Raw genomic sequence first — 25,047 nt, 5'->3', positions numbered from 1 at the left:
TCTACACACTGCACGGTAAGGCATAATTGGTGACCCTGTGAGTAACATAAAACAATATCACATCAAGAAATGGCGACTGGGGATATTTGAATGACAATTGCTGCAGGTTCCATAAAATATATGCAAAGTGAGCATGAAATATATTTGTCATCAGTCTTACTCACTGAAATGAAAGAAAACTTGTGCATCGTAACATCTGCAGCCCCATATTAATGTTTTGCGCGACTAGCACAACTGATCATAGTATGTCCCAGCGAACAGTGAACAATTTTTGTAAACATGTATATATATATACATATATAATATATATATATATACATAATATATATATACATATATATATATATATTCCCTGAGATTAAATCAATTACAATATAGGATATGCTGAAGGGAACTCCTTATGAGCGCACCAGTAAGCTCCTAAGGCAATGTCTCCATTAACTTTCAACAATGAACTTTTTAATAGAAGAGCTATGAGGCTATGAGGCTTTTTTTTTTTGCTTATTGTGCATCTTCAAACATGTTTTCCCTTGGTCCCCAATGTGAGGGGATGAAGCACAGTGTTGCCTCATGTGTCGTAGAGACAAAAAAATAAAAAGGTGTGTTGAGTGACACTATCAGAACTGTGAACTGCCCTTATCATGGATTACTTTCGTTTAGTCCTTTTCAGTTAGTCAAGGCAAGAGTGTGGTCCTTCACCCTCTCATATAGAAGGTCAAGATAAGACATTTCTGAAGATGCACAATGCACAAAATAAAGGGGAAAAAAGAGATCTCTTCACAAATGATTTGCGGATGACCCATCAAGTGGATTTTTCTTCAGACACTTTGAATGGTATTAGGTGTTGGAAGGGATCAGAGTTCTCACGGGGACAACCTTGTAGGTTTTATAATTCAGAAGTTCATTGTCAAAAGCTAATTAAGATTAAGGCGGAACGGTCGAACGCGGCGTTGCAGAGTACGATTCTGCATTCAGTTCCACTTGTTCAGATTTCGATGTCGTCTGCAATGCCGCGTTCAACCGTTTCGCCATCTGACGGAAAGGAGCTGAAACACAGGTATAGCCGACTAGGCAGCGGCGGTTTTCTAATTTTCACGATTTATCCGCAGAGGAACGGACCAAATGGCAGTATCGACATAAAATTTTGGGGCATAATACATCCTCTAACACCTACTTTAGCTTTCCGACACTGTTCTTATTCGTTTTACCTCCGTTACAAACCCCGAAGTTTATCTTGGCGAAGCCTGTATATAAAGCATGGCAGATCGCTCTGCCTTGATTCTTCAGAGGACAACGAATGAGCAGCATCATAGCAACCTGCACATATTAAAATGAAAAAAGAACTAAAAAATCTCGCAAGGCACTAGCAAGGAGGGCATGGTATAATGGGCACACTACAAAGTTTTATGACAACTGCTCTAGGCTTTGTCGTATGAAGTTTGTACCAATGACGTTCGATGAAGGTCATCGTGTTGAAGATCTTGTTACAATACCTTGTTTGAAACCGCAGAGAAGAACCTTGAGAATACCGCAGCCATACCTTCCTCAGCGTCGATCACCCTGAAGATTCTAAGCCCTTCAACGTGGAGGTATAAATGTTGTGCTGTCTCGAGCGTTTCCCCAGAGTACTGGACACACGGCTTCAAAGGCATCGATGCGACCTGTCATATGCAAAATAGTACGCATCAGTATTGCCTTGCTTTCATTGTTTATGAATCAGAATGGATCTTTGAAGACATTTTTTGCAAGACATGTTAGCTGGTTTGCTTTGGCATCTCCAGTGCACGAGAAACAATGGTAAGCACGGCCAGCACAACTGGGCAAAATGCACTATGCCGAGTACCCAACAGCAGGATAACTCAGGCACACATGACAGACAAGTCAACAAATAAAAAATATAACAAGCAATCATAAAAAAGGAATAATCCAGTCAGCGTTCTGCCTAGGCTGCCACAACTGGAACAATCAAGGAAGGGCATGTGAGCACTCAAAAACTGCTTCTCTTTCTGGAAGGAAATACACAAGGAAAAAGGGAGCGCCTGCTGTAGAGAGATATTACCTCTAAAGTACCTTAACACACTTTAAATATAGACTGTCATGGAACATGTTATAAAGTATGAGCAGGAGCAACATTTCAGTCTGGAATGACTGATTCATGTTGGGGAAAACTCACATTTTCGCTCACGAAGAGATGTGACATCCCATTCGCTTCATGAAGAGATCGGCTGAGAATATGAAGAGCAATAACAGCGAAGAGATCTGTAACCAGTAGAATGCAGGTGCATCAGTAACCATAACTAACCGTAACTATAAAGTCATTCCAGCTCAAACGTCCCAGTGGTGTTGCTTGACCAACGTCAATTTCCGAGAGCAAAATACATGGTGTTGGGACATACATAAACAGGCACAAAAAAAAAAAAAAAAATCCCAACGCAATGTAGAACGGCCGTTAGGCGGGATAGTATGTCGGCTCTGGGCGAAAAACCAGGGCGTGCTTTGGCGCTTGTGGAAGAAATAGGGCTGTAAATAAATAAACAATTCGAGTTAGGTAGTTTTAAGGAAGGATACTGTCACCTTTGACAGCTTCCGAACCTCAAGCAATTAGCGCATTAAAACGTACTGGACATGTGAAGTCCAAGTTTGTGCCAAGTTCAGAATTTTGTGCCAGAAGATTGTGCCAAGTTCAGAATTTTTTCCCTCAACAACGGTTGGTTAAAATCAGCTGTATTAAAATTTGCAAGTGTTCCTCAAAAGACCAACTTTGCAATTTTTAGAAAATAAACCATATGTCACATGACCTAAAATATTTTTCTGTGCAACGTATTGGTACTTCTGAGAAAATTATAATCAGCTAATTTTACCCAACTGCTAAGGGAAAAAATTCCGAACTTGGGACAATGTGCGCTGACTTTGCTTGTCCAGTATGTTTTAATGCGTTGAGCGCTTGAGGTACGGAACCTGTCAGAGATTACACTATTTTTCCTTAAAACAACCGAATTCGAATTTTTTATTTATTTCTAGTCGTATTCCCTCAAGAGGACCAGGCGTGCTCAGATTTTTCGCCCGGAGCCGACGTTCAATCCCGCCCTGCAGCAGTTCTAAACGGCGTTGGAAAAACATTTCTTTTCTGGTGCACGCTTATGCATGTCCCAACACCATATATTTTTCTTGGAAATCGACATTGGTCGAGCAACAGCACAGGGAGGTTTAAGCTGGAATGACTCTACACGCAACATGTAGCCACACTCTACCCATTATATAGTGATTAGCCTGTCAACTCAAGTAAATTACTACATACGCATGCAACATAAATCTGTAGCACACGTTTCTTTCGTCTGGGGCAGGTATCGTCTTTATGTGGAATCTCTTGCAAAGTTTCCAGCGAATCAGTTGTGGTACGGATTGTGCATTTCAGGGTGAGGTTGACTAGCTCCTGGACTCCATGTTCTATGGCCTGCACAGTATCTTTGCCAGTCAAGCTTGCAAAGTCGTTTAAGAACTGAAAGCAAGGATGGCAATGGAGATCATTCAAACCATGAAAGTGCTACACTGCAATCTTACCCGATCTGAAACCCTGATGTAATGGTACTTCTCAGTAGCAGCCGATACAGGCATTGTTGCCAGGTCTGCACACCTTACTTTGTGGGTTGCAGCCATCCTAACTTTTATTAGTTCTTCGTCAGGAGCATTTCTGTCCATTTCACTCTTAAGCCATTCTTCATGGTTTTGTAAGCTTGTGCAGTCTTCATGGTCAGCAATACTGGGCAGACCTTCATGCTGGAAACGTAACCGGTAAATTACAACACTGAATCAGTTTGCAAAATCGACAAAGTTGATACCACCATTACTTATACCAAACAAAGGAAACAACAAATTGGTCCAGATACACCGACTTTGAGCTGTACTGGCGAGTACCATGAAATACGTAAAAGAATACATATACGAAAGAGAAATCTGAACTGAGGGCGCAAGATACACAGACAAAGAACAGAGAAACAGACAGGACGGGCGCTAACTCTCCGTTCTTTGTCCGTGTATCTTGCGCTCTCAGTTCAGATGTCTCATTACCAACTAGCCCAATCCTCAACCCTTCTCACGAAATAGAAATTTTCAAACAGCAAATACGAACAAGTGCTCAATACACTGTTGTCACTGGACTCAGATTCAAGTATACCAAGCTAAAACATGATGTGTGGGAAAGTATCAGGTATCTAGCAACAAAGAGAAATGATGGCATACCAATGGTACAAGGCACAAGTGGAGGAGCAAAGAGGAGCTCACTAGAACAGAAATCATACCTGACGCTTCACCCTTTGGAACTCAGCTTGTGATGCATGTTCCGTATCGCTTTGACGTTTCCTGTTCCCAAATCTGATTCTATTTTCTATGACCTGTTCATTGTGCTGCATTTTTCTTATCTCATTCTTAAATTTGTTGCGGAGGGAGACAATCCAAGAACTCTGGAAAAGGAGTTGGTCATCTCAGCTGCTGACATGTAAGGCAGTCTCATCTTTTTGTCGTAGCCTGGCCATTCTATGCCAAGTGGTCCAGATGAGCCACCCTCCCCTCTCCCCCAGAACGCATGGTGGATTTTTGGTGGTTCATTACATCTCGGAAAGCAACAAAACGTCAGTCTCTGATAACGAAATTTAACTTGATGGGATGATGTGCCCCTCAAAAATGCAGTGCTTGGCGAGCAGCTACCTCGTTTTGAGCAGACGTTAGGGCCCACGTAAGGCACGGAGCATGTTAGAGTCTTTATTGATAGGACAGAGTTCATTTTAACATATTTCAGCAAGCCATTTTTGCTGTCGCAGTTGACGGGCTCGACGCTTGTTACATGCACGAGATTTGCGAAGTCTGCGGAAGTTTACACATTTTTTCCAACAGAAACATCTAAAATTTCGTCCTCAAGTTTTTTCTGGAGAATAGTCCCCATGTTGTACTTTAAGAACAAAAAACCCAGTGCTACTGGTACACGGTAAGCCGCAGTAAAAAATTCAGTGTGAGGTCAGGATAGTAGAGTGATCAAGGTATTATTTGATGCATCATCTACTTAGCAAGATATAGAAAAAAAAATATCGGAGGTACTTTTTCGTTAAACTCAAATAACAATTAACTGGAGGTACTTGTGCAATATGTATGTGCGCTGCAGCCCATCGTAGCAAATTAACAGCTGGCCGGGTAACTAGATGGAAAGAAAACACCAAGCAGTTGCATTATTGAACAGCAAATAATGATTACAAACACGTGTTTACCTCGTTCAAGACTCAACTGTTGTGCATTGCGCATTCACCAGTCTGGTCATCATGTGCCAGCTCCAGGTGGTGGTAAGTGAAGGATAAGGAAGGACATACAAATAGGGCTTTATGGTACCATATGGTTGCTTTTGTCCGTAGTGGCATCCCGTCAGTTGAGCACAGGATGGCCTGATTGATGAGAGCTCAATGCACAACTGCCAGGCTTCTCAGGAGACAAACAAGCGCTTGCAATCGCTATTTCATGCTCAATAATGTGTCTGGTTAGTGTTTTCTTTTCATTTATTGTGCTTTGTGAGTTACCCACCCATTTGTTCATTCGCTACATGTGCCATAGCGCGTATACACGTTTGCAAAATTACCTTAAGTTAAGTCTCTTATTTTAGTTTAACGAGAAGTACCTCCAAGATTAACTTTCGACGTCTTACTACGAAGACGGTGCATGGAATGACACCTTGATCACTTCTATCCTGACCTCCTCGAACCGAATTTTTTGGTCAAAAATGCGCATTTTGTCGAACTTCCACAACTTCCCAGTTTTTCACTGCGGCTTACAGTGCACCTCTGGCACTGAATTATTTTGTGCTCGGAGTACCATGCGGCGGCCAAAATAAACTGTTCCCTATTAAACAAGACGCTTTTCAACATGCTCTGTGCCTTACATGGCACTGCATCTTCGAGGGGCTGTGCACCCCAACCAGTTCATTTTCACGATCAGAGAGCAATGTTTTGTTGCTTTCCAAGTCGAAGGAACCACCGAAAATGTTGACATGAAATTCTGGAGGGAGGGGGGTGCCTTGAGTGGCACTTCTGGATCACTTTGCGTGGAATGGTCTCCACTCTTGAAGTTGAATACTGGTGTGGGCTAGAAGCTGATTTCACAAGGCTTTACTCTACAGCATAAATATGTCCTGGTCATAGGAGTGCACACATTTCAGTGTTTTGCTGTTGACGTCTTCAACTGCAGTGTATAAGTGTTACCATGATGATCACAATTGATTGCGCACCTACGTGCAGCACGTTTTTTGGGGCAATGACGAGAGCTGAACCAAGCGGGAAAGAAAAGCACAAACAGAAGCTCAAAGTTACACTTACAAACCCATCCCCAATTGTGTCCGCCAGGTGTGGGTATTTCTCAAGAAACATACTCGCAACCTTATGGTAAAAAGTACGAGATGGATAACTGCAACCAAGAAAAGAAAGGCATGTAACGATATCATAAAGTTATTATAAAGTTCTCATATTCAAATTTAAAAGTGCAATAGGGGATGCTTACAGTGTCATCCTGACAATAGACTGGTACAGGAGCTCAACTATTTTTATTTCAAGAGAAGATCTCAGGGGCTCCCCATTAGAGACTGCCATCACAGCTGCATGGAGTCCGTCAAAATCAGGCAGTTTGTATCCCTTACCATCCCGGTCTTCACTGCTATCCCTGGAATATCCATAAGTTAGGGGCAATGCAATTGGCGTCTGTTAAGGCTATAAAGGTACTGTGAGTGTCTTTAAGTAAGGGGTGCCTGTACGGTGATTACAAGGAAAGACGGACACAGAATGCAACAAGCCTGTTGATAGACAGCACATACACCGTTTATGTGATGGTGAAATAGTAAATAAAATAAATATATAAAACCCGTGTGCTTATGTGTGTCCTGTGTAAATAACTACAGGCTTTTTAACACATTATAAGGTACTCGTATATCATTCTTACGTGTGCACCATAATATTGCTGCTGGGGCCTGGCTTTGGTTCAACCAAATCTGGAGTTGCTTCATTTTGTACAACAACTAAGTCCTGGAAGAAGTTAAATGGGATGAGTATGATAAGGATTTAGCGCATGAATTTCTTCAGTGCACCTTTTGAGAAGTCGAAGACTGCAATGCGCAGTTTCTGCAAAGTCGTACGGTTGACAGATGAGGTATCATGTCGTCGTCAACTAGGGTGACAAAGCAGTCAAAGTCGGTGTCGTACATCTGCAGGATGTCCAAATCATTAACACATTCATACTCAGCACTACTTGCCAAATAAGACAACATACTAGACGCGCTGCGACTATAGTATTTTATACGTACGACTCACAAAAAGCGAATGCTATTTGAAGCACGACCTACTAGATTATAACGACCATGTCATAATCAGAAAACCCTATGAGGAGCCTGTCCACACGATCCGCCAGGGGCGCTACTGATCGGCACAACACGATTGGACGATGGAAATTTGAATTCTGAACGCGCAGAAGCGTGTGTACGACTACCGTAGCAGACGACAGCGATAGCCTCTATGAAAACGCGTAGAATGATGATGATAATCAACCTCAGAATGAAACATCTGTGGAACGTCCACCGCTTGTACAGAAATACTAAGGTAAGCTGAAGTAGAAGTTGAGGAAGCAATAACTGGGACGATCAGAAGCGCCACCGCTACCTTCCAAAAATGCGGCGCATAGAAGGGGTGCGCCTGACATGGTTGTTATAATCTAGTAGGTCGTGATTTGAAGTGACACTGATGGTAAGGCGAGCTGCGTTCACCATCGTAAAGAGTTTTATATTGTGCTACGATTGTTTTTCTTTCCTTTTTTAAGTGAAACGCTTCACTTCCGTGCGTCTCCACGTATTTTCATGGACACTAAACGCTGCGTTTACCAAACTGACATCAGCACACAAAAGGAACGCTATGCCCGACACCCTAATTAGTGCAGTCCGCGAACAGGAACAAACGTCAATAACAGCCATTTATAAAACAACCTACCTTGTACACGGCGTCCGTGCATGCCAGGGCACCGCTCAACAGGTTGCACTCCTTAACAGCAATTTTCAATTTCCGAAGCGTCGTTGAACCGCCATCGTCGTTGAATGAGAACTTGCGTTTTAAGTCAGTTCCCTCAACTTCAACCAGACACGCCACAGTAGCCATTAAATGCGTCGTTCATCCAGTTAATCGGCACTACAGAACACGACACTGATTCACCGGCTCAAACAACCCGCGAACAACAAACAATAAAAATTGGAGTTCCTTCACAGCGTTGCGTTATGTGCCGCCAATGCACTTCGCGGTTAAGGAGCCGACTTGGATTGGATTGGACATGCGACTGGAATGAAATAATCGTAGCGTTGCGTTGCGCCCCCTAGCTTTCAAGAAATTAAACCTGAACCTGAAACCGCTCTGGGTGTTTTCCGAACTGATTCTGTAGCCGAATTTCCATATTCGTTTTCTTTCGTTCCGCTTTTCGTTTCGTCTTCGAACACCCAAGGCTCTTTACAAGCGAAGGATGTTCGTGTGAAAATTAAGCTACACTGTCGTTCCTACGTACATGGCGTTTGCAGTTACAAAAGTGTCAGCCGCCACCCGGTTCTCCCGTGCTCATCTACCATGGATCGACGTCTCGCTACCGTTTCATATCACTTCTTTTAGCAGTTTGCTGCGGTGACAGTGATGACAGCGTGTTCTTAGAACACAGACAGTAACGGCAGCAACAGCGGAGACGACAGCGTTGAACGACGGTAAGCATGTGTTTTGTTGCATGAAAAGTGACACAGCCTCTCAACGCGAACAATCGTTTCGGTTTCGTCCTACGCTTAGAGCGTGACTGATTTTCGCTCGCCTACTGTTGACATATTAAATGGCGCCGGTTATGCGCGTAGTGATTTGAATATTTCAGCTGCACGTAAGAGCGCTTTAGAAAAGATGTCGCGTAGAAGCTCTCTGGAAGCGTAGACTGACAAAGGGAAACGCACGCACATGTATCCCATCTATAATAAATAAATAACACGCACACATACACAGCTGAATGGACATCAAATAGTAGAAATCGCATGCGGTAACGTCACTCTTTCAGGCCCTCAACTTGTTCGATAACAATAATAAAAAGCATTCTCATTATCTGTTCACAGATGCCGATTCTGCGGTACTTTTCCTGTCCGCGTTGCACATGGAGGTCCTTCACCCTGAGGTGCCTCTTTCGCCATATGCGCTCATCACATAGCCACGAGAGAAACTGGGTATGTGGCCTGCAGGGGTGCATGATGACTTACGGCTCCTACTTCTCATACCGGAGACACGCCTCAAAGAAGCATAGCGCTCTACTTGAAGGCCCTAATCAGCGAGCATCCACCTCCAGATCATCAAGCGATGTTCAAACCGAAGCAGATGCTGAAGAGGAAGTTGCAGCATGTATTAGAGAGGACGGGAATGACAGCGAAACGTCACAGCAGTCAGTCACCAATGTGCAAGAATCAGCGGCTGCAGACATGACAGATCGTTTAAGCTTAATGCTTCTAAAGTGGAAAGAGGGAATGAAGCTACCTGAGACAGCAGTAAATGAAATTGCAAGCGACCTCATCTCATACCTACAAGAGTTTGCCCAAGAAGCATCAGACACGCCTGATGGACAATCACCTGTAGATGTTGCCACGAATCATCTTCGAGAAACTTCCAGGGCAGGCACGAAACGGTACATCTCATCCCGGCGCGTGCTGAAGAAGAAGCAAGAAGATTCCAGACACATCGCCTGCTCTCTGGCAAACGCACGTGCTGTTTCTAGACTTTTCGGCGCGACGCTTAAATGCTTGTGCGCTCCAAGCTGGAGCACTCATTCTTTGGACTCAGTTGTGTTCAGAGCGCTATCACTCGTGTGTTTTTGCTAACAAGTAGTTTAATAAACGGTTTGCTGTTTATTCGACGACTCGCCGGCCCATTTCGCTTCGTGACATTTTTGGTGGAAGTGCGGGGCACATGCTCAACGGCCTGGAAGAACAGAAACGACTGAGTCGAAGACAGCGTGGTCTACCTTCGGAATTCAGGCCATTGGGGGACCCCCAACCCGCAAGAAAATGAATACAACAGCCACCATCGACAGCGCGGCACGGCAACAGCTAGGCGCGTTCGCGACCCGCACAACCTGCACCACTCAGCTACCAGCCACGCGCACAAGGAACTCGCAAGACAGACGTACGGCGAACGTCAGACTTGAGGCCGCTCTGCTACCACTGTGAAGGAGCCACCCGGGTCTACCGCCGTTTCCCGTACCGACGACTGGGTCTACCCGGATTTTCACCTGACGCCTCCCGCCTTCAACGCGTAGTCACTCCGCTGCAATTGAAGACTCTCTACGGCAGCAGCGTGCTTCTGCTGACTCACGACGCGACCAGTCTCCGAGCTCGACGAACAGCAATACAGACCGCCGCGACGCTCAAAACCTTACCAGTGACCTGCAAACACTCATCGACGACCACGAGACAACTGCATTAATCAGTAACGGCGCCGACGACAATGTTAAAGACGACGACGCTGGCTACGAGGCTTCGCAGGGTACAAACGAAATGCGATGAGCCGACAAAGGTTCTGGCATCGGGACGATGCCACGTCTACGGAGGGGGCAATGCCACGAATCATCTTCGAGAAACTTCCAGGGCAGGCACGAAACAGTACATCTCATCCCGGCGCGTGCTGAAGAAGAATCAAGAACATTCCAGACACATCGCCTGCTCTCTGGCAAACGCACGTGCTATTTCTAGACTTTTCGGCGCGACGCTTAAATACTTGTGCGCTCCAAGCTGGAGCACTCATTCTTTGGACTCAGTTGTGTTCAGAGCGCTATCACTCTTGTGTTTTTGCTAACAAGTAGTTTAATAAACGGTTTGCTGTTTATTCGACGACTCGCCGGCCCATTTCGCTTCGTGACAATATCATCAAAAAGCTTCCCGCGTTGCAAACAAAACACAGTCGTGAGGAGTACTGGAAGACAACATTAGCATTCGTTAAACCTCCTGCAATTTGTTTAGGAAAGAAACCAAATGGAAACACAGTAACTTTCCAGTACATCAGTGTGCTAAAGGTGTTGAAACACTATTTGGAATCTTCAGGTATCTCCTACTCATGTGGACTAAGAAGTAAGGATGATCATTTGACAACAGTATTCGACGGCACTGTGTTTAAAAATCACAGGTTCTTTAGTGGAGATACCAAATCTAAGCAAGCTATGCATCCAACTCTACACGGATGAATTTGAGGTTTGTGACCCACTTGGTGCGAAAAGGGGGAGGCACAAGTTGTTAGTGGTGTATTACACTCTCATCAACGTGCCTTCGGAATACCGGTCTCTGCTTGAACACATACACCTTGCCCTGATAGTGAAAGAAAAGGTTGCTCAGGAGTATGGGCTACATCGCATATTCGAGCCACTTGTGAGTGACATTGCAGTGCTGGAAACTGAAGGAGTACTTGTAAATAACACCATGTACACCGGGTCGGTGCTCTGCATGGTCGGAGACAACCTGTCCAGTCATCACGCAGGGGGATTTTCGACAAACTTTAGCCATGGCAGAGTGTGCCGCTTTTGCATGGCTTTGCATCATGAACTCAGTTTGAAGCATTGTGAGAAAGACTTTGTCATGCGCTCCCCAGAAGGACACAAGTATCACCTTAGCATGCTGAAAAGCGGTCTTCCGGCCCAGTCATTGTATGGTGTAAAGGGACCGTGTGCATTGACGTTGGAGAACTTTGAGCCAACGGAACATCTACCTCCTGACGTCATGCACGATGTTCACGAAGGTGTGATACCTTTCCTCCTCAAGCATATGCTTGCAAACCTGATTTCAGAGGGATGCTTTTCTTTAGATATGTTGAATAACTGTATTGAAAACTTTCCATATGACCCATGTGACACAAAGAACAAACCAGAGGCAATAGCTCGGAGTGCCCTTTTTGGCAAGAGTGCTCTCAAAGGGAGTGCGTCACAAAAGTTTTTTTCTTTTTCGACATATTGCATTGTATGTTGGGGAACATGTGCCCCCTGAAAACAGAGTGTGGATGTTGTACATACTATTCAGAGAAATTGTCAACCTCATAATGTGCAATGACATTCCAGCAAGTCATGTTCCATACCTTTATCGCCGCATCACATTTTTCAGGGAAGAATTTGAGTTGTTATTTCCACACATCAAGATTCCATGCAAAATGCATTACATCCTGCACTACCCGACTTTCATCTACAAGTATGGACCCCTTGTTTCATTGTGGTGCATGAGGTATGAAGGCAAACACCAATATTTTAAGAACATTGCTAGGAAGTTGAAGAACTTTAGGAATATTGCTTTTTCGCTAGCACATCGGCACCAGCTTTTTCAGATGTTCACATGGACACAGCAGTCTTCTGCTGAGACAATACACACAGTGTTGCAAAACAGTGCTCCCCGGAAAGGCACCTGAGCTGCTTACATTGTACCTTTCCAACAATGACATGGAGGGACAACCCATTACTGCAATGAAAAGTGTGAGAGTAAGTGGCAAGACATACGCAACTAATTGTGTTGTGGTTTCGAGTGTGCCAGAAGATGACTTGCCAGTGTTTCACGAAGTGTGCGGTATATATTCTGTAAACCGTCGCATTCTTCTTTTGATAAGAAAGCTTGTAACTGTAGAGTTTGAAAGCCATCTGCATGTCTACATTGTCAGGCGCAGCCCAAAATCATTTATAACGGACAAGTTCTGCCATTACCAGTCAGATTTGCTAAGAGTACATAGGAAGGGAGAGGTAGATGTGATCAACCCTCGACATTCTCTTTTATGATACTTTGATGTCAATTGCTTGCAGTCCAGAGCTCTGTGCCCCTCCTTCTAATATAGTCCTATTATGTAAACCAGTCCTTTGTTTATCGAATCTGCTATGCAGTAAATTGCTGCGTGAAATACTTGTTTGCCACCATCTGACTGTTTGTTTGCACATTATTGCATATTATAAATGTCAACGTTTGTTCAGGGGTACCAGAATTTGCCACTCAGATATATAAAGACTTGTAATGAAGTGTGTGTGAATCTATATTGTACTATTGTGAGGAATTACATGTATAAGAATGCACCATATCAATCACATGTTTGCGTTTGAATAAAATTGTTTGGGTGAAAGATGAAACCAACAGCAGTTGTGAATGCTTTTAAACGTACTATCTTCTTTTGCTGCTCACCTAATTTGATAATTCCTATTCATTTTATTTAGTTGTCATGAAAAATAAATAGATAAATAGTATTTTTTCCCATACCGACAGCAAACGGTCTGCAGGCAAAGCCTAAAGAGTTACTGGTTGAAAATCGCCTAATTCCTCAGGGAAATCATGCATTACTTACTGTGAGTGCCATCCATTACACCTTTCTCAGCCGGTCATTACACCCTTTTCACACCAATGCTCAAAAATACACCCTTCACAGTGGGACACATACACATTACACCCATTTTACACCCAACACATGGTGTATTTTCTCGTTGGAGGGTGTAATAGGGGAGTAAAATATGTTTTACACCCCAAATACACCCTAATTACACCAAAAAGGGAGTTTTATATTTTAGAGTGCAACACAGCGAAAAGGGTGAGGAAGCGGGGTCAGCGTCCCCTCTTACTCACGGTAGTCCGGATAACTGAAGCTGGATTACAATAATTTTCGACTTTCGTTCCCTGGAATTCTTGTCCGAGTCCGGAAGCTGAAGTTCGGATAAACGAAAACAAAATACATGGAGGAAAATCCGTTCCCGTGCCTTTTGTACGGATAGCGCGGGATCCGGATAAATGAAGTCCGGATAAACGGGGGTCGACTGTACTTGTCTTGTCTTGGGCGGGACCTTCGTCTTTACCGCATATTTCACGTCGTTCTTTCACATTCGTGGTTTCCACATCAGGTGGCTGTGTTTCTACCGGCTGCTGCGGCGCTGCGTTTTCGTCATTCATCTTTAACTTGGAAGCTAGTTCTCTAGTCTTTGATCGCGTCAGAGCGTGAACTATACCTTCACCATAGCACAACCCCTTCGCCTTCAGGAGCTCATCTGATCGATTAGAGAAAAGATAAGGATACGATGTTGAAAGATTTTGCGAAACAGCTGCTTCGGTGTGCAGCTCCCCGAACGGCCCCTTAATGTGAACTTTTGCCAAGGGCAAGCACACACTCTGTTCTTCTACCACTTGCTTAATCCAGGCACTTTCACCGGTAAAATCCCCACTCTGTACGTATGACGGGTGTACAACATCCATGGTTGAAGCAGAATCACGCAAGACCCTGCAAGTCTTGCCATTGACTTCCAACTCAAGCATGTAGGGACTCAACAGCACCATGTTGCCAGCGTCTTCGCTAACATATGAGGAAACCACTTTCAGTTTAGGACATCTCGCTGCAATATGCCCAGCTTGATTGCAGTTGTAGCAAACCATTTTCCGTTTTGCTTCGTAAGCTCTGCTTTTAGAGTCTTCCCTGCGGCTATCAGTTTCTACAACGTTAGGAACTGTCTCTTTCCTATCTTTTTCTTTAGAAAACTGAGCTGGTTTCTTCTCATTCTCGCCGAACGTCCTAACTTGACGATCTTGGCGACGCGCTTCTCTGCGCATGACGAAGTCCTGAGCGAGCTCTGCAGCTCTTTCAACTGTCTCCGTTCTATCCTGAACCCAGAACCTCACTTTGTCGGGGATTCCTCGATAGAACTGCTCTAGACAGAAACACTCCAGAACTTTGTCCTTATCCTTAAAAGCATCCGCGCTCTTTAGCCACTCTACCATTGTGGATTTAACGTTGTACGCGTACTCGGAATAACTTTCGCCAGATTTTATTTCTAAACTCCTAATCTTTTGCCGGAAAGCTTCGGTGGATAACCTGTACTTTCGCAAAATGGCTGCCTTTACTTTTGCGTAGTTGTTCGCGTCCTCCCTACTGAGGCGGGCAATCACCCCTGCTGCCTCGCAAGGCAGAACCGGCAGGATACGATGAGTCCACATGCTTTCAGGAATATCAACCTTTTCGCAGGTCCTTTCAAAGTTTACCAGGAATAGGCCAATATCATCCCCCACTTTGTAAGGTTGCAAAAGCTTAGATATCTTGACTTTGCCATAATCGCCAGCAGTAGCCGAACTACGTGACGTTTCTAAGCGCTTCATTTCGAGCTCTAACCGTTTGAGTTCAAGCTGAAACTCCATCTGCCTATGTTCAGCTGCTTTCTGTACTGCGGCCTCGGCTTCTGTTTTTTTTTTTTTTCGAGAGCTTCGGCCTCTCTCCTTCCCTCGAGAGCCTCGGCCTCTATCTTTTGTTCCTGAATAACATCCCAAGCTTCGCTAAGCTCGTCCTGCTCTACCCCTGAAGTCTGAATGGTGGCTATAATCTGAGGTTTCCTGATGGATTTCTGAGCCTCTAGCCCCAGTTCCTCGCAAATTAACAAAAGATCCGCTTTTAGCAGGCATTTTAAACCCATGATGGAGGGTTCTAGATCTGTTCTTCAATTAGGCCTAAGTCAGCACGTGCGAATTTGAATCTCTAGCAAATTTCTAACTTGGCGTGGCTCACCCAGCCGACATCCGAAGAACAGAACCAAGTCGCCGTAAGCCCCTGCGCAGATTCCGTCAGCAAACAACGCTTTCGACGATCCTTGGCCAGTCATGAACCAAGGCTTGGGAGCAACCAAGCGTCCGAGACGTAGGAGTATCCAAGGGTCCGAGGCCTGGCAGTATCCCGCCGCTGCCTACCAGTTGTAGTGACCCTCCAGGGCAGGCATGACGACAACGTCTACAAAAGTGAGACGTTTAATCAAAGCCCTGAGGCAGCAACATCAAGAGCCGGAGCAGAAAGACCCCGCTTGCCAGAAGCCGGTTCCTTTTATCGCCACCAAGTGTTCCACCTTCCTCGTGGCACCCTGACGATACCCATGAGCATTGCGGTGATGCCCATGTTGATGAAGCTGAGGGCAGAGTCGTTACAGGCTTGAGTCGAACAGTATCACCCGGAACCAATCAATGGATAAGATAATTGTACGGAGTCACGCACCAGTGCGATTGGTTTCGATAGGCACGATAACTTTATCAACGGTATACTAACATTCACTATTGTCTCTGGCTGCTGTGTCACGTATTCTACATATGCCTGGTGTAGTTATGGTGCTCGGGGATGCAAAAATAACCTTCGTTCATCTTCGACGACGGGCGTTTCCTACCACAAGATTCCACAGGAGAGTGCGCGAAAACGAATGTGGTTCGCAGCCTCGGCTATTACATGCAGAAGTCGTGTCGTGTGTGCTAAGCTCCATCCAGAGCTCCAGAGCTCATTTTGCTGCCGATGACTACGAAGATGCCGTAGGAGGCGAATTGCGAAGACGTCCGAAGCAAACTGCCGTTGAGTAACCAGTGATTTTGCTTCACCGAGGTGACGAGTTCAATACAACGTGTCAGGTATGTACAGTTGTCACACATGTGTACATTGTAATATAGTGCACTCTTAGAAATAGGTCTTCTATCGTGCCGTCAAGAGCTGCCGTGTCTTCTAGATTCACGCTCAAGGCCGAAGTTTTAGACGGCAGATGCCCACGTGACCTGGGCGAAAAGAAAATACCATAAAAAATTGTCTTGCTTTTTTTGGCGCGTACGCCGTGTAGAAGACACGTTTATCACGTGACCAGGAATCGGACGTCGTGAAGCCTATTTCGTGCTGTCTAAATTTTTGCCGTGGTTTCTATGGGCTCGGAGTGATCACCTGACCGGCGTCGAGGACCGGAATCACGTGAACTGTGCGACGGGGCCAGACATGCTGGTGGCGCGGCACTGGTCACACGTCTTCTTCGGTGCCTTGCCGCCAGCGTTTCCTCGCTTTGCTGATTCTGGGATTCTATTACAGGTAAAACACCTCCGTTTAATAAATTTTATTGCGATAACTATGCTAGCAGCACTACTATTGTAGTGGCTACCTGTTATTTCCCCACGCTTCTAACGAGCATTTGGAAGGTGCAGGTGCGAATGGAAGTGTCATGGCGGTCGTGACAGAATGTCAACGAAAGTTATGTGGTGATGCTTGAGAAGTTGAGTTGTGAAGATATTCGAGAGACGCTAATGTGTTATCACCTGTATCCGGTTTGTAGCTCTGTTAGAATTGCCTCTAAACGTGTACTTCACGAGCGCTAACGCTTGTGTATGGCGCAGGATGTTTTTGTCATTCGGGGGCTCGTTTCGACCGTGGTTTGAGTAACCATTCTCTATCTCAGCTGGCCGCAGTGGGTATGGACGTCACCAACGAAGACTTCACTGGTGTTCAACGTGCCGCCTGGAGGAAATGTGCGTGTGGTTCATACCGAAGACTGAGACCGGCTATTAGCCGGTAGAGCTACTAGCCGGTATGAGAAGACCGGCTATTAGCCGGTACACGGCACAAGTGTTACCCGGAACATGCGTCCAATACTAACACTCACCTGTCGACCATGACCGCATTCAGTAAGATATCTCTTTGATCTCTCCTCCTACATACTTGGAACTGCCGTGGTACCAATGTACCATTTTTCTCTCCTCGCTGCCTTCCTATCATCGTTTTAGTATAAGCTATAGTTCGTACCCTTTCACTGTTGTCGATAGTGACTTTTATTTCACTTAATGTTGTTCGTATCCACTTTGTAATGCGTCTTTGTCGTCGTTTACTTTGTCACAGTTACGCCTGGAAGCAGAATCCCGATTCGAGGCCAGGATGGGAAGCATGGAGGAAAGGCTGCACAACGGGTGACAACTGCCATATCAACCGCCCCCACAAGGAGATGTAGCGCCGCTGAAATATGGTGATCATATCCCCTGATCAACAAACAGGTCTGCATCCCAGCGAAAGTTGTTTTGTAGCGAGTTTCAAGCTTGCAAATAGTTTCGCAGCAGCGGCGTCGAGCCGCGCCGTTTTGTGTAATGTGTGATATTTTGACTATGTGTGGTTCTTACTCATTTTTATTTTCTTTGAGTCATTTCTCTGTGAACAGAGTATTTTCCATAGTTTGCAAGTCTAGTCAATATTCACTGTATCACTGCCACAATTTCACAACTTTGCCGAAATAAAGTCTTCAATCCCCTTCGAAACAAATTCTGTTGACTGCAAGCATGCCTGCCAAGCCTGCGCTGGGGGGAGGGGAAGCAGGAGCACGCGGGGAGGGGGAAACGACCGGGAAAGGAGGAAACTGTGAAGTATAAAACAGACGCCACTTTTGTGGCTTCAAGGAGGGAAACCACGTGATGAGACGTCATTCCCCGCGCTTTCGCGTGGTCTCTACGTAGAAACCCCAAAATTACCGTTTTTCGGGTGTCTGTAGAAGACACGATAGAAGATCCATTTCTAAGAGTGTGATGACGTATTCCATTTAACTTATTTTATCCTACTTGTCCCGTACTGAACATTGTAAACGTCAACAAATTTAATTTTAGGGGTCTTCCAGCGTTGAAGTGGCGTCAGACTGCTTCGTGTTTGTGTGATCCAGGCACTCAAGTTGACATGACAGAAATACCTGGAAGCAGGTATGCAAAGTCCACAGATGGAAGCACTAGATTTGTTACGTGTTACAGACTTTGTGACATTTTCGGAGTCTTCGGACATGCGCAGAACATTAGTATCACGTCAACAGCAGGAGAAGAAACCGATGGGAACTACTAGCTTCTTTGAAGGGTAGAGGAATACTTCGTGTTGAGGTATAGCTATGACTAAGGAACGCTAATTAATGTTCTAGAGATGCGTCCTCTACACTTGAATGTCCATTGATACAGCGAAAGTTCATTGTCTTTGAAGCCCCACTACTGGAATTGTTCAAAGGTGTCGCAGCTACAGTGAGCCATGCGGGGTTGCCACACAATATATTGATCCTATATTTGCAGAGTTCCCCTATCTCAGACACAACGGCCATTTCTCTTTATTGCTCTCCCGATCCTACCTTCTGAGAGACTAATGTGGTACACTGCCTTTTTCTACTCATGCTTTGATTTTCTTGTTCTGTTGAATAAATCTTCAATTGAGAGTTTGCAGCCACCACGTTGTCTACTGTGTTTGCCCCTCAGCTATATTGACGTGCTATAACGGTATAGCACATCAACATGCCAACAACAACTAAACAACCTTGCCTTGCCTTATAAACATGCCAAATCTTTTTGTTGCCGCTGATCATAACTTCAAAGAGTTTTCCTCTGCACTTGCCACGAGTGAAAAGGTAGGGTAGTCCTACTTTTGGATGGAAACTACACGATGTGGTAATATCCACATATCCAAAATTTTAGTCAACGGAGATTTCCTGTTTTGGTACAGCCTTCATTGTACATTTCTTTTGTCTCACTTAGCACACGTGAAGAGAAGTTCTCATCTTCATCAAGATGAGAGGTCATTGTTGGATCTATCTGCAGCATTATTGTTCCTGTACTCTTTTCATCAACAGAGAATACAAAAGTGCACAAATGGTAAAATATAACTTGTTTGTTAAATTCAAAAGGGAAAGACAAAACTGTTTATACGTCTCTTGTTTATTTTGTTGCGGGCTTTACAACACTATCAACTACATCAAAACATCAGAGGGCAGAATGTCCTACTCTGTCTCCTAAATCATTGAACGATAAAGATGAAAAATATAGCTTGAGTTGTGACAAAATGTTTCTTCTGCTCTTATATTATATTTCAATTAAATGTTACGATGCGCTTGTCGTGTACACTGAAGCAGTTTCCATTTGCAGGGCTGTCAAAAGTACTTTACAAAAGTACATCTCAACTACAGTAACAGGAGAACTTATGCAATAAATTATTTAGCCATTTTGGAGTACTATTGCCCACACCAATGCTGCATGGTTAACTTTGAACCTAGATCAAGGGTTGCTAATACTTGAAGCCAGCCCTCGAGTCCTTCTTTACAAATGCTCGTTGGTGACATGATAATCAATCCGTTACAAGTAGTATTTTTAGCAAAACAGAGTTAACTAAGTGTTAAATCCCAGTCTCGTTTCAAACATTAATTGGCATTTGGAAACCTGCTCACTAAAAAGTTCAGCTGAATGACACTGATGAGAGTTATCTTATTTACTTAACCCTCCAGGAACAAACTAATAATTATACAGTAATATGCTTTGACTGCGAAGAAAAAGCAATGAGAAAAACTTGCAGCAAGCAAGAAATGAAAATTTGCTGACATCAATATATACATTTCTACAAGTCTACTGATTGGGAAAGCATCCCTAATAGCATGCACGACGCAGGCAGCAAGAATACTTTGTATTGTACTTTCTCAGAGCACCTCATATCCTTCTTGTGAATAGCCGACAGGTGATATAACGGAATTTCCTGCAGAAATAAGGGTTTTCCGTCCAGATTGCCGTTCAAGTAACGCGTAAAGACCACGGCGCTGCCGCTTATGTGGCCATGCTCTTCGGTTTCGCGGATGTATACAAAAGCCACTTGCAGGACTTCGGCGCCAAGACACAGTATTTTGAAATATTCGTTAGTTCTGATGCAATTGTCTGTCTGCTTTTCACACGCATTCTCTACTCTCTCGGCAGTTAAAAGTCTGGTCCGTAGTATCCATCGATTTGCATGTCCCATATGAACACCTGCACGACGAAAAAACAGCGCTTGTTACGATGTACACAAGTGCTTCTCCCTGATACTTGTAAATTACACAAACCAGTTCATGTTCACGGCACGGTCAGCTACTGGTGAGGACGAAGGTGACTTCGCTAAATCTCCTGACGAGGAATCTTCTGCTGCGAAGCACACACTTTCCAGCACGCTATCGCACGAACAGAAGTTATGTGTGAGCGACAGTTCTCGATTGCGGAATTCTAGCGCACTCATGTTCAAAAGGTTCGACATTCTCGACGTAGAAAGTGGTCACAAATGCCCACTGCCAGTTTCGTTTTCGCCGGATTAGCGAGCGGAAGTGCGCGTATTACATGCGTCCTCGACAGATGGCGCGAGGTGATGCAATTGTTGAGAGACTGCTCGGTCTCCTACTAGGTCCCTGGATCATAGAAAATTCGATTAAAGAATACTACAGCGATTTCAGTGGAGTTCTTTGATATTTGAACTTTTGGAGGTTCAAGCTTTTCGCTGAACATAAAGTTTTCATAGGTTTATATTCGCTTTTCGGACCCTTTAAGGATTACCATCGCATTTCAGCTAGATGAGACGACATGCAGTGGCATGACTGTGTATATCTGTAGCCCTATGGCATCACCAATAATCAATAACTCTTCATGTGTGTATGTCACGATACAAGCGTCTGGTTCACTTGTCGGTTCTTCTCGTGTTATTCTCTTCTTTCTTCGGTTACATCTATCAGTCTCCGCAATTTCGCTGCCTGACCGGCTTGAAGACGTTCCAACATTCGTTTGTGACACTTGTCACACAGTGTGCGCAATAACGCCGCACTGTTTCCAAGTATTTGGTACACGATTCTTTACAAAGTTCACAAATACGGCTATTTTTTTTTTCGCTGTCATCGGTGTACGGTTGAGCGTACTGGTTACGGCAACTAGTTCCAAGTGTCGATGATAAAAATGGTCCGTGGAATTTAGCAGGGGCCCTATCCTCGTCAAAAGTAATCGACCTCGATTACTTTACGTCACAAGCTGTAGGGCGGTGCTGCCACGAAATACTCCGCCCTTAAATCCCGCCCGTTTCAATTGAAATTTATACCTAGTTTTCCTTCGCAGCCTCTCGGCCCTAATCTCGGACCGTGACCCTACGTGATTTTGACGTAACAATGACGTAAAAGATTAGTTTCAAAGCTGAAAAGTAATGTAGCGAAAGAGGGTCGATTACTTTGAGCGGCGATGGGTTTCGTGATGGGTCCGCATGTGCATTTCCGTTTATTGTGTTGTATAAAGTCTGTATGTGCTCGTCACAACAAAAAAATTCATATCTTTCTTCGTTTTTGTCTAATAATGATAGAAAAGCACCGCGTAACACCGTTTCTCTGCGCCGATCGCGGCATCGTATGCGTGAAAGTGGCGGGCTTTTCGAAGCGTCGTCCGAGCCGTACGTCGTACAGTCAATGTTATTGCAACGTAGTGGTGTGCACACAAAAAACTCATCGATCAAAGTTCACTGTTTGTTGAATAAAACTATCTCATTTGCGGTATCATTACCACCCCCACAGCTCACGAGCAAAAGAAGCATATTGAAATGCGAATTATAATTTCGCATACCGAGCACACGAACACACAGAAAAATATAAAGAAAAGCTCAGAAATAAAGCTCAACATTTAAAGCACGAACCGATTTCTCATAAACGCGTTTACGGCTCGCGCCACACTGTCCGTTCGACCCTTTGCAATGATCCTTCGCGCTTTCATCGTTCTGTTGCCTGCCATCAGCGCCATCTCACGGGCACATACCGAATTACAAATACAAAGTACAATCACGGTGTCACACAAACATTGCCGTCTTGCACACCTGTACGTCAAGAAAAATGACAAACAGCAAAAAAGGAAATTACGAGCGTGCTTTCCCGCGCATTCTCCACGCAATTCAGTTTTACGCCAGTAGAGTTTTCTGTTTCCGACACATAAGAACCAAAGCAACAAGGCAGGGCGGGCAGATCACAGTTGTGGCCTTCGGATTCTCAGCAGGAAACACCGATAAGGCGGGTCGCTTTCCAAGATAACACGTGGGGCGATTGGTTGATAGAAGGTGTCAACCACTTTTAATATTCACGCCTTTTTCGATTGTGCACCAATGACAGAAGAAATTTCAAGTAATCGAGGTAGATTACTTTGACCAGGATAGGGCCCCAGGTCTGAGTACACACCATTACCGACAGCAAAACAGGCAATACTGAACCGATAATATACATACAACCGCTCTACTTCAGAGCCGGTTAGGGTACACTTGCAGCTGCATATTTGGACATCTGAGATATCGAACGAGATAATTTCTGAGCAAGGCCTCAGGAGATAAGAGAACCAATCAACCTGTCCAACAGACGCAAGGTACTCTCTATTTTGGCAATCGTTACAACGAGTCTGTCTTGGCATCGGCTACGCAACAATTGCTCTTTTGCGTTTACGTCTCATTGGCGAACGGAGGTCACTTCAGGAAGCTCCTTTTATATATAGTAGTAATGTTGTGGGCCGTCGGACTAGCATTGTGCTTCGTTTGCATCGCTGCTTTGGTGCGGTAAGAGCCTTTACTTTTCTCTTTGCTCGGTAGCGAATAAGTAAGCGCTAATGAACTTCTATCATCTGTACTCGTCATAGGCAATGACAGTCACGCCACACGTTCTATCGGACGTTCCTTCCATTCGCTATCACGCACGTACGTTACACGTCGCATACGCCGTGCGTCCCATGCGGTATACACACGAACGCGATGCGAAAAGCACGAGTTACGTCGCTGGGTAATGAGAGCCAAACACAGCTGATGAAAGAATTGCAGCTTCTTTCGGAGTCTACCTAAAACACGTCTCGCGTCCGATATATCGTAGATTGTCTGCGGAAAGCAAAAATAAATAAATAAATAAATAAATAACATAAAAAAAACCTTATTTAAACGTCAGCCACGGTGGTGCCTTCACTTTTTGAAGCTGTAAGGATATTCTGGAAGCTGGTATCGAATTGTGTCTGGAACCGCCCTTCATTTCCAGAGAACGGCCCATATTTTATAATAAACGAAAAGGGACCTCTTTGTACCTGTACCTGTACCTATGTCTGTTTTACAACCAAGAATGAATTGAAGTGTAGAAAGTAGACGCTGCGAATATCAAAACTCATGCAGCTCTGACGTCACAGCCCTTACGGCTACCAGTGGAATTATAGTTGTAGCTCTGACGTCTGTGACCCCATTTATCTCCCAAAGCACATCGTGTTATATATATATATATATATATATATATATATATATATATATATATATATATATATATATAAGTAAAATAATAAGACGTGGACGACAGATTACAGGAAAGTTAACAAAAACTAATTTGTTTAATGGGTAATTTAACACATAGATTATAAAAGAACGGTCGACGTTTCGACAGTGTCGAAACGTCGACCGTTCTTTTATAATCTATGTGTCGTCCACGTCTTATTCTTTTACTTTTATTCAACTTCGTAGCCGTCTGATATATTAACCTCTTTGACCTATACATATATATATATATAGGTTGAGGTAAAAGGACAGGAAGTAAAAGGAATATACATATAGACTAGAAGCTTAGGAGGGCGGTTGACCACGAGAATGAAATAAGCAGGAAATATCAGAAGACGACAAAGAGCTTACAGGAAAACACAAAGGGGAGTTTATTAACACATATAGGGATAGGGGTCCACGTTTCGGCAGTCAGCGCTGCCTTCGACGGGACTGCGGTTTGGTGACAAGAACAAGCCTTATATTTATTTATTTTATTTATTTCACTATACTGTTGGCTCTGTCGAGCCTCAAGAGGAGTGGGGGCACACGCCCAAGTCAGGAACAAGCAGAAACATGCACCACCAAAGAGCATTTCAAGTAATAGCAGTTAACACGACAAAAACAAAGAGAAAAGAAAAAGAAAACCAACAACCAGGCAACATCAACTCGTTCACCTATCATAATCATCAAATATATCACAGGGGAGACACCACAGCTGACGTACCAGGAAAGAGCATTTCAAAAATAGCAACAAAGATAGATAGTAATAGTCAAAGCAACAAAATTTCGTTTACGCATCAAAATCCACTGGGATACCATGTTCACTTGTAAGGTGGGTGTCAAGCCAACTCGAAAACTCGCTGTAGGATTTCAGGTGACATATGTCAGCGGGCAATTCATTCGAATTTGAAGCTGTTCTAGGTATAAAGGAAGGGTGAAGCGTGTGAAGGGGCTCGTTATTTTATTCCCCACATTCCCACCAGCAATGGAGTAGAGTATCGCCTGGGGCGATGAACCTCCCCACTCTTCAAAGCCAAAATAAAGTTGTCAGCAAACATGCAGGCTCTACAGCCTATCTTAAGTAGCAGATCGTTCACGTAAATCACAAACAATACGGGGCCGAGTACATATCCTTGTGGTACCCCAG

The 25,047-nt window shown here is 44.3% G+C and overlaps 1 protein-coding gene and 2 long non-coding RNA genes across 4 annotated transcripts in view; 1 reads left to right on the top strand and 2 right to left on the bottom strand.

Annotated features, from left to right (window-relative positions):
* Positions 1 to 1,170: 1,170 nt before the first annotated feature.
* LOC135387012 (uncharacterized) lies at positions 1,171 to 3,453 on the bottom strand. Its single transcript, XR_010420783.1, has 3 exons — positions 3,299 to 3,453; positions 2,174 to 2,259; positions 1,171 to 1,661 (listed from the first exon to the last, which is right to left on the bottom strand). It is a non-coding gene; the product is annotated as an uncharacterized LOC135387012 (long non-coding RNA).
* Positions 3,454 to 3,592: 139 nt separating this feature from the next.
* Positions 3,593 to 6,441, bottom strand: LOC135387011 (uncharacterized). Its single transcript, XR_010420782.1, has 3 exons — positions 6,354 to 6,441; positions 4,299 to 4,460; positions 3,593 to 3,777 (listed from the first exon to the last, which is right to left on the bottom strand). It is a non-coding gene; the product is annotated as an uncharacterized LOC135387011 (long non-coding RNA).
* Positions 6,442 to 22,997: 16,556 nt separating this feature from the next.
* LOC135388456 (cytochrome P450 3A8-like) overlaps positions 22,998 to 25,047 on the top strand; it is a 93,311-nt gene continuing 91,261 nt past the window's right edge. The window contains exon 1 of one of the 2 annotated variants that reach the window (XM_064618030.1): positions 22,998 to 23,168. In XM_064618030.1, coding sequence (XP_064474100.1) covers positions 23,113 to 23,168 — 56 coding nt within the window. In that variant the 5' untranslated portion in view covers positions 22,998 to 23,112. The remainder of the gene's footprint in view (positions 23,169 to 25,047) is intronic. The other variant, XM_064618031.1, reaches the window with a different exon arrangement.

The sequence above is a fragment of the Ornithodoros turicata genome, chromosome 3 (assembly GCF_037126465.1).
Source record: "Ornithodoros turicata isolate Travis chromosome 3, ASM3712646v1, whole genome shotgun sequence".
In the NCBI taxonomy this organism is placed as follows: Eukaryota; Metazoa; Arthropoda; class Arachnida; order Ixodida; family Argasidae; genus Ornithodoros; species Ornithodoros turicata.
Note: the sequence above shows the minus strand (reverse complement) of the source record. Positions and strands in the feature narration are given on the sequence as shown.